The 10,809-nt window shown below is 45.0% G+C and overlaps 1 protein-coding gene across 3 annotated transcripts in view; it reads right to left on the reverse strand.

Moving 5' to 3' along the window:
* Window positions 1-804: 804 nt before the first annotated feature.
* Window positions 805-10,809, reverse strand: part of ldlrad3 (low density lipoprotein receptor class A domain containing 3) — a 67,277-nt gene continuing 57,272 nt past the window's right edge. For 2 of the 3 annotated variants that reach the window (XM_056598774.1, XM_056598772.1), the window contains exons 5-6: window positions 4,849-5,272; window positions 805-3,062 (exon numbers count right to left, since the gene is read on the reverse strand). In XM_056598774.1, the coding sequence (XP_056454749.1) occupies window positions 2,870-3,062; window positions 4,849-5,272 (617 nt within the window). In that variant the 3' untranslated portion in view covers window positions 805-2,869. The remainder of the gene's footprint in view (window positions 3,063-4,848; window positions 5,273-10,809) is intronic. The other variant, XM_056598773.1, reaches the window with a different exon arrangement.

Below are 10,809 nucleotides of genomic sequence, written 5' to 3' on the forward strand. Positions count from 1 at the left end.
GAGGAGAAGGAGGAGGAGGAGGAGGAGGAGAGAAAGATGGGGGGGGGATGGGAGGAGAAGGAGAGGAAGGAGGGGCAGAATGAGGAGTAGAGCAAGGAGGAGGAGGGGTAGGAGGTGGATGATGAGGAGGAGGAGGAAGGGGAGGGGGCAAGAGGTGGAGGAGGAGGTGGGGGAGGAGCAAGAGGAGAAGGAGGAGGAGGGAGTAGATAAAAAAAGAGCATGTAATTATTCATGTGCCCACAAAAACCAGTCGTGATTTGGGAGATAGTCACCATGGATGCTGGGAAGGCCCATGGGAAGAAAACATGATATCGTCATTGAAATATAAATATAGTGATAGTTCATTTAAAGAGAGAGGACAGGTTTAAATCTGCAGGTTTAATGAAGGTCGACCACAGCCTCTTCTCCTTAATCCTACACACTTCTTCTGTCTGTTAGACGGAGTTGGCTTCAAAAGAGAAGACACATGCAAGGTGCCATTGTACCATTATAAAACACCTTGAAACTATAGGTTAACCTCTGCGCAAGGAGAGCGAGGGGGAGAGAGAGAGGGGTAGAGAGAGAGGGGTAGAGAGAGAGAGGGGCAGAGAGAGAGAGAGAGAGAGAGAGAGAGAGAGAGAGAGAGAGAGAGAGAGAGAGAGAGAGAGAGAGAGGGAGCGAGAGAGGGAGAGATGCGTTTTATTTTCATTCATGTAGGCCTTTATGATATATAATGATATATAAAACATATCTATAATATGTTTTTAATTAATGTTTATAGTTTTTCTTATCTACTCTATCAGACATGGGCTTTTAATTTCAATAAGTAGATCAATCAGAGTTATTATTTTTGTTATGAATAGTTATTTTTACCGTTGCTATCTTACACTTCTGAACACCAAATAGTGAACGGTGATTGGTCCTTGAGCTACCGCTTTGTAAACATAAAGAGGCCCACTACGAGGAGTCCAATAGCATCCCAAATAAAGGCTGGATCAGACCTAGTAGACCGATAGAGAAAGAGCGCCCTCTGCTGGTGCAAAAGATCAGTTAACTGATGTGGACGCATTTGTACAAGAGACAATATAATAGAAAGAAAAACGTATATACTTTATTACTTTAAAAAGATCATGGAAAGATAACACTGAACAGGGATAAACTTCCTATATTACTTTCGAAGTACAAAGTGCACAGTGTTAATAACTGCTAAATAAATGTCTTCATACACAGTGGATCTTGTGAATTCAAAAAAAATCGGAATAACCGGGCAGACATTTTGTCCTAAGTTTACGTATCCGGTTATACTATGATACAATTGTAATACAACAATAGGCATCAATGTTACACTTTTCAATAGTGAAAAGGTTACCATTCAACCTGGGGAACAAAGGCTGATTAATTATGATTATCTTTGGTTTATTATATATATTTTTTGGTGCCAGAATTAAATTTGTTGGCAAAGGCACAAAGAAAATACATCAGCGGTCAGTTCTCTTAGGCTGGTCTCTCCCTATGGGAACAAGGTGAGGGGCATCCCATAAGGAGAAATAATTACATTTACGTATTACGTATATTTATGCATATCAATCCTTCAGAAGGAGTTTCAGTCAATATTCACGCAGGAGTTAGTTTTCCTAAAGGAGAAGACGCAGTATGTTATATAGATAATGTAAAAGTTGAAGTTGGGTTTTATGGTGAATTGTGGTTAAAATGATTGCGTAACCATTTCCCAGAGGATTAATTAAATGCTCTGTATTAACTGAATGTACAAGAGTTTTACCACTCAACGGTGTACAGACGGACCACAATTCCTCCTGCTTTCTTCAACATATTTATAATGTTTCTTTCTTTGACACACAGGAATGACTTTTAAAACTGGCTGCTCGACACAAATACACAAATAGATGGATTCATGGTCATTATTAGTCTGTTAAAACTCTAACATCTGGTCCTATACTCACATATCTTCAAACCACTAGGCTTCTACCACACTTCAATATTGTTTAATAACGGAAGTGATAAAAAATAATATTATTATCTTCTGAGAAACGCTTCACAGCAACAGCTGCTCAACATAACACAAAGTCAGGCCGACACAGATACAGCACACGTATTCATGTTCTACAGTGTAACCATTTCAGTCGACTAAGGCAAATATATACAGAACCTTCCTCATCTACAAACATCGAACCCAGACAGCAATGGGGCGTCAAATACGAGTTGATTGCTGGTTAGAATGGTCCGGATGAACCGTTAACGGTTCATCCGGACTACCTTAATTCGGTTATCTGCGGCCCGCGGCCAACAGCTTATACCAGATCGTAAAGTGAGCACCGTCTTTGTGAAACGAGGGATTGTTAAGGAAACAATCCTTAAATCCACGACTTGAAATGCTTGGGATGCTTGACATTTTTATGACAAGACTCGATATTAGCATTATTACATCAATGTAGGCTACGTTTAAAACCGGCTGACTGTGATTAATAGCATCCGAGGACCCTATGACGTCACCATGAATTTTTTTATCTCCAGGTTTATCTCCATACTGGTTTGGAAATGCAGGTGCTGGTTATTATGTTATCGATGAAGTAAGCCTCACAAAACTACACAGAGAACAATAAGGATGAGCTTGAGACAGTAAAAACACCACCAGAGGGCAGCAACACACAGAACATGACTCCCGTCCAGCTCCTCAGTCACTGAGGCGGTACCTGGGCAAAACCCGTGAAGTGTTCTGTCCCTGCGACCCGATTGGATGACGGGACACCCCGGCCCGCCCCCTTGCACACAGCAGGACACCGGTGCACTTATTATTCAAAAGGCGGGTAACTCTCCGATCTTCTGCCCGTCCCACAGTATCTAGACGGAGAGCGATAGACATGGGAAGCCGCTACAACCGGCCCGGCCCTTCGGGGGAGCCCCCATCAGGGGGAGGACCAGGGGGGAGGGTTCTTGCTGGGGAGGGAGCAGAGAGGGGTTCACTGGGCGGGAGGTGGTCCTGGTACTCAGGCAGCTCCCCGTCTGAGGGCAGATCTCCGCCTTCAAGGTAGGGGGGAGGTGGTAGGTCAAACCATGGGGGCCGGCTGGGGGGGGGGGGGGGGGCGGGGAACAAAAAACGGAAAGGAGATTCAGTCGTAATATAAATTATACAGTGGGTTTATGGTTATTTATAAGTCAGAATTTTCTTTTAACATGGCAGAGCAAAAAGTCCCTCCATATTTTGCAAATCGAGTATAAACATAGTGCTTTCGTTGCGCTACTCGAGTACCATGCAATCTTCTACAAATCAGGAACCCTGTAGTTTTGAATTTACATATTTTAGAAGATATGACCAAAAAAATAACACGAGGGGAAATTAAAATGCTGAAAATATCTTTCTGCAGGACTCTGCTGTGGATTTCTTGAAAAAATGTCTTGGGAGTAAAATGCCGGGCATGCTCGTTCAAAGTGGAGGAACTTGGCAACTAGTCAAAACCGCCGCTGACAGTGATAAACATGCTACCCTAAACACTTCAGAAGGGTGAGCTACTACGGTTAAACCCTTTTGTACAAACCCTTAATCCGCTAAATAACCTTTAGTCCACTCAAATGCATTTGATCATAATCAAAGTATAAATGTAATAATTCATACGGAAGACGCAATGCTAAAGTGCAGCCGACTATTATGGCGGTTGCATGGCGGGGGGGTCAAGGCTAATGCACGATGAAAGCTTTGGGACCGACATCAGAGCTGCTGTCTCACTGAGAATCTCACTCACCGAGTCTCTCACTCACTCATGCCACAGTCAGCCGCTCCCTGCATCCCCCCCAAATGAATGTTGACATGTCTTTAAGCGAAGGTCTACAGTCTCCACAGTTCCAGTTTCAAACCGAAACATCCTTTTTTAAACTGTTTACTTCTGCTGGCCGAGTTTCTGTTTAACACGCTTACAGAACACGATGCAGAAGAACGTGTAAAGAACGTCCAGCCAGAGCTGCGCTCATAGGCCCCCAGACTTTAAACCTTTAACCTAAAGACTAAAGACTAGAGACTTTAGACCTTTAACCTAAAGACTAAAGACTAGAGACTGTAAACAAAAAGTTAATTACTAAAGACTGCAGACCTTCAACCTAACGACTGAAGAAGTAAGGCTAAAGACTTTTTAACATAAATAAAGACTAAAGACTAAGACTAAAGATTAAAAATAAGACTAAAGACTAAGCCTAAAGACTAAAGACTAAGACTGAAAACTAAAGACCAAAGACCCAAGACTAAAGACTAAAGACTAAAGACTAAGACTAACGACTCAGAATAAGATTTAAGACCAAAGACTAAGACTGAAGACTGAAGACTAAAGACTAAAGACTAAAGACTAAAGACTAAAGACTAAAGACTAAAAACTAAAAACTAAAAACTAAAGACTTAAGACTTAAGACTTAAGATTAAAGACTAAAGACTAAAGACAAAAGACAAAAGACCAAAGACCAAAGACTAAAGACTAAAGACTAAGACTGAAAACTAAAGACTAAAGACTAAAGACTAAGACTAACGACTCAGAATAAGACTTAAGACCAAAGACTAAGACTGAAGACTGAAGACTAAAGACTAAAGACTAAAGACTAAAGACTAAAGACTTAAGACTAAAGACTAAAGACTAAAGACTAAAGACTAAAGACTAAAGACAAAAGACCAAAGACCAAAGACTAAAGACTAAAGACTAAAGACTAAAAACTAAAAACTAAAGACTATAGACTATAGACTATAGACTATAGACTATAGACTATAGACTAAAGACTAAAGACCCTTAACCTAATGACTGAAGATGAAAGATTTGAACATAAAGACAAAAGACTTAAGACCTTTAACCTAAAGTCTGAACGGTGACCTACCTGACGTCCAACACCGCCTGGGAGTACGACGGAGGAGAGTCCAGCGAGGCCCGGGAAGGATACAGGGCCCCGGAAAGCATCTGTAGTCCCTGAGCCGGGGCCTGCGTGAAGCGGGCTGCCCCGCTAGGCGAGCGGGGGGTCTGGGCCGGGCCTCCTGGGCCTCCGGTTCCGACGTGCCCGCGGTCCAGGATGACCAGTCGGGACAGCAGCAGGGGCTGGTGGTGGTGGTGGTGGTGGTGGTGGTGCGAGCCGCTCCGCCCGCCGCGGGGCAGCAGCACGCTCCTCTTCCGCTGGTGGTGCAGCACCAGGGCCAACAGCGCCACCACCAGGACGAAGATGACCGCGCTGCCGATGACGGCGTAGGTGATGCTGGGATAGTAGCGCAGGCGGTAGTCCAGGGTCACAAAGTCCTGTCCAGGGGCTACTGGACCACATAGGGGAGGAGGTGGAGGGGGGGGGAGGACATGGGAGAGAGAGAGAGAGAGAGAGAGAGAGTTGACCACCAGGCGAGCACAGAGATGAACAATACACGTGACAAGAGATGGGATTAGAAGACAGTGTAGAATCAAATATCAGAGAAGGATATTATTTGCTAGTTTGAAACACTGGTTGGACCAGGCCAGTCATCTAGGGAGCTGAGGCCTGTGGCGCCACAGCCTTGGGTCTGTGTGGGTCTGCTTCACACACACATCCACTTCACTCACTACACTAGAACAACTAGCCCAGGGGTAGGGTATGTGTGTGTGTGTGTGTGTGTGTGTGTGTGTGTGTGTGTGTGTGTGTGTGTGTGTGTGTGTGTGTGTGTGTGTGTGTGTGTGTGTGTGTGTGTCAGTGAGTGTGTCGAAGCCCATCTACCAGTGTGTGTGTGTGTGTGTGTGTGTGTGTGTGTGTGTGTGTGTGTGTGTGTGTGTGTGTGTGTGTGTCAGTGAGTGTGTCGAAGCCCATCTACCAGTGTGTGTGTGTGTGTGTGTGTGTGTGTGTGTGTGTGTGTGTGTGTGTGTGTGTGTGCGTGCGTGTGTGTCCTGTGTGTATGTGTGTGTGTGTGTGTGTGTGTGTGTGTGTGTGTGTGTGTGTGTGTGTGCGTGCGTATGTGTCAGTGTGTCGAAGCCCCTCGGTATCAACCGGTGTGAATGTGTGTGTCAGTGTGTGTGTGTGTGTGTGTGTCTGTGTCTGTGTGCATGTATGTGTGTGTACCAGCGGGCAGCCACCAGCCCCCTGCCTTAATTAACTCTAATTAACTTCAGCTGCCGGAGCCAGGGCGCCCGGCCCTAGCCAATAGCAAAAGGCCGCGCTCCTCCCCTGTCATCACAGATTGGCGGCCCTTCCCATTCAGCGACCCCACCGGGGGAAGACCAGAACAAAGAGGGACCGTTTCCATAATTACCAGAACAAAAACACCCGGGCGAGTGTTCCCTGACACCGCCGCGCCCGCCTACCCGTCAGGTCTCAGGGGGGACCCACGCACATTGCTCTGGCGACCCGCGCATGAAAGGGAATCCATAATAGTACCGGGCGCCGACAATGAGCGGTGAGTCGCTACCACGATCTATGCAGGAACCCTGAGCGGCCCGCTGCACATCACACGGCGGCGCAGGGCGAGGCTAACTGCGAGACTAAACCCTAACGCCAAAACTAAACCCGAAAGCCAAAACAGAACCCTCATGCCAAAACCAAACACCAACACCAAGACCAAACCCTAACACTGAAGCTAAACCCCAACGCCAAGACCAAACCCTAAAGCTAAGACTAAACCCTAACAGCAACACCAAACCCTAACGCTAGAACCAAACCCTAACACAGAGAATAAACCCTAACGCTAGAACCAAACCCTAACGCAGAGAATAATCGCTAACGGTAGAACCAAACCCTAACAATAAAACCAAACCCTAGAACCAACGCCTGACAATAAAACCAAACTCTAGAACCAAACCCTAACACTAAAACCAAACCCTAACACCAAACCTAAACGCCAATACCACACCCTAACGCCAAGACCAGCCTCTAACGCTTAGACCAAACCCTCTCTACAGCATTTCTCAAAAAATATTTTCTGCCATCAAAAACATATTTTTAATTCTCTCTCCCTCATTTTGTCCTTTGTGTTATTTTTTCTCTCTTCTTATGCCTTAATGTTCTTGTTCTCTCTTGATTTCTTCATATTGTTTTATTTTTAATTTATATTTTTTTCTTCTCCATCTGTTTTCTGTTTATCTTTCATGACTTTCTCGTTCTCTTCAACTGGAACCGAACGTTAAGCTTGGAACCAAACACCCAACCCAGCCTCCAAACCAACACCCTAACCCCAGCGACAGGCTCCCAAACATGAGGTTGTGGCCCTAAGGATGAAACGCAATGTTCATATAAATAAGTTGGTAGGCATCTAGTTGGCTGGTAACTGATTCTCTAGCCCTGAACCTGTACGCTAATTGAATTTGATGAATTTATCTATCTTTAAACATGGCCACATAGCGTGACAGCCTTCATGCTGTCTGAACACAGGTCTGCTGGGACTCATATCTGACTCAGTGCTCATGACATCTCCCTCTTCAGAGACGTGGGAGGACAGATAAAGTACACCCTGCCGCCTGGGCCACTTGATTTCATCAGGGTTCCCCTTCAACAAACACGGACACATACATACACACACACACACACACACACACACACACACACACACACACACACACACACACACACACACACACACACACACACACACACACACACACCAAATCATACACACAAAGATATGCCCACACACACACGCACATAAACACACACCCCTCTCGCTCTCTCCATCAGGTCTTCCGTCAATCTCCCTCTCTCCTCTGGCATGTCTGAGCCTTCACCTTTCATTCCCCCCTCCCCCCTCCTCCCTCTCCCCCTCCTCCTTTTTTCTTACCTCCCCTTCACCTCCTCCACCACCTCCGTTCCCAGGGTCCACACAACGCCACCCCGATGTACCTCCACCTCCACATCCAGCCTTGGTGATGCACTCCATAGGTTGGACATGATGAGTCATGCAGCGTCCCTCTCTCTCTATTGTGCACTCTCTCCTTCTCTCTCTCTCTCTCTCTCTCTCTCTCTCTCTCTCTCTCTCTCTCTCTCTTTTGCTCTCTTGCTTCACCAGCCTATTGTGATTACATCCAGACTAAACTCATTAAATTACATTACAGAGATGGAGAGAGATAGAGAGAGAGAGAGAGAGAGAGAGAGAGAGAGAGAGAGAGAGAGAGAGAGAACGAGAGAGACAGAGAGAGAGAGAGAGAGAGAGAGAGAGAGAGAGAGAGAATGAGAGAGAGAGACTAGGACAGGCCACCACAGGTTACTTCTCTATCTAATACATCTAATTCATAATCAGTAATGAACACACACACAGAATTTATAATCAATTATGTGATGTCGAGAGAGAGAGAGAGAGAGAGAGAGAGAGAGAGAGAGAGAGAGAGAGAGAGAGAGAGAGAGAGGGAGAGAGAGAGACTTTTCTTTATATCATAGTCTTATTGAGGTACTTCATTTATGTTGTGTGTTTTTTGCGATGTCAAAATATGTTTAACATGCCAATAGAAAACAGTTTTATATAAACCAACTAATCCCTCCGAAGGCTGAGTAGGCTGATAACTGATGGTTTTCACCTTCATCTGATTCTCTAGACTAGCCCTGAACCTTTAATTTAATTGAATTTGATTATGAATATATCTATCTATAAACATGGCCACATAGCGTGACAGCCTTCATGCTGTCTGAACGCAGGTCTGCTGGGACTCATATCTGACTCAGTGCTCCTGACAACTCCCTCTTCAGAAACGTGGGAGGACGGATAAAGTAGACCGAGGCTACATTTATAGTCTCTGTGAGGTACTTTATGTTATGCGTTTCGTCGTGCAATGTTAATGTATGTTTTGCTTGCCATTACAACTTTGAATTGGAGAAAGAGAGCTAGAGAGAGGCTGGGAAGAAGGAGGGAGAGAGATAAAGAGAGAGAACGATAGAGAGCTAGAGAGATAGAGAGCGAGAGAGAGAAAGAGAACGATAGAGAGATAGAGATAGAGGGAGCGAGAGAGCGAGAGTGCGAGAACGAGAGAAAGAGTGAGAGAGAGAGCGACAGCGAGAGAGCGACAGCGAGAGAGCGACAGCGAGAGAGCGCAAGCGCGAGCGAGAGCGAGAGAGCGCGAGCGAGAGGTATAGAGACAGATAGAGAAAGAGCGAGAGAGCTAGAGAGAGGGACAGACAGAGAAACAGAGAGAGAGAGAGAGCTAGAGAGCGAGGGAGAGAGACACATAGAGACAGTGAGTGAGAGATCTTCACAAGATGGTTCGGAACCAGGACAGCAGCAGACATGTGTGGGGGGCAACATCGAAAGAGGAACCGTGACTCACTGCGCTGGAGCTTCATCATTTATTTCTGACGAATGTGTCACATCTCCACACTCACATCGTCTGTTCAGCGCCACATTCTACTGAGAATACTTGCAACCGCACACGCACACACACACACACACATAGAAACATACACATAAGTATATGCACACACAACCAAACACACACATTCATACGCACTCACACGCACACACATACATAAACACAGGCACACACATGCACACTCATGAACACAGACACACACACACACACACACACACACACACATATATAAACACACAAACAAACAGCCACACGCAGGCAGCCACACACACACACACACACACACACACACACACACACACACACACACACACACACACACACACACACACACACACACACACACACACACACACACACATATGCACAAATACCCCCCCCCCACACACACACACTCAAAAACCCAGACAAACAAGCAGGCCTCAAAGACTTTGCTCCAACGTGTTCGTGTTCCTTTGTGATTTGTCTAAATAAAGCCTCACCATTCTCTGTTCGCGTTCACAGTTGGTCTCATCTATTTGTGTCCGGCCTTTGAAGTAAAATAGGCCTCACTTCACATTAGGGACCGCCTCAAAAATAAGACAGCTCCTGGTTAGAGACCAGAAGAGACCGGCCTAGAACATACAGACACTTGTGCTTTTTTTCCATAACACAGAACAACATCAGCCCTGTGTCCGTGAACAACCAACCGAGAGGTCGGCCCTTTGACCTCATAGGTCAAGCATTTTTGTGCTTTGTTGGTCTGAGTCTGACAAAAGGGTACAGATGTCGTCCATCTTTTCCTTTTCAAGGTTTACTATACTCCACGCATATGAAGTAGTACCTTATCCAGGATGTACGGAATTGAAAAAGAAAGAGAAGTTCAGATACTAGAAAGTCCTGATTCATACGCATTCTCAGAAGAGAAAAAGTTACATTTTTAATCATGTAGTTAATTTTTCAGGCGTATCTGTCAATAATCTCTTGGTGAAAAATAGCCCTTTCATTGGAGTTGAGTCTTTATACATATGATTTTGCTCCTTAATACCCCACCTGTTTTTGTGTTTACCATCCTCACCATAACCCTTAACGGCTATTTTAACACAATTGCACCAAACATTTACAGCAAATCAAGCTGTACACGCTTGCATACAGAATACAGTTAAATAGGCCTTTCAACGTTAATTATGCAGTAAATAGGATGAGCTATAATGTTCTGGCAATGTTCTTGTGCTGGTATGTCGCCATGGTGTTATGCGCATTATTATGGTCTGCTTCCTTTATTCCGTTGTTATGAACAGAGTCAGATTCCTTTGTTCTGTTGGACCAGGCTGACGAGAGACTTGTTTTAACACATTTGAACACGTTTTACCCACGAAGGGCAACAAGCAGTCACCCAGGCTCGTCATAATAGTACTTATTACGGGTCTTTTATTTTGAAAATGCCATCTGTAAGCAGGGGATGGAAAGATTTCCCCCACCTTCTTTCTAGTACATTTAATGGAGGATGACAGACAGGGAACACATACATTTACATAAATAAAAAGGAGAGAGATCATTC

Source organism: Gadus chalcogrammus, chromosome 9 (genome assembly GCF_026213295.1).
Source record: "Gadus chalcogrammus isolate NIFS_2021 chromosome 9, NIFS_Gcha_1.0, whole genome shotgun sequence".
NCBI classification, from domain to species: Eukaryota; Metazoa; Chordata; class Actinopteri; order Gadiformes; family Gadidae; genus Gadus; species Gadus chalcogrammus.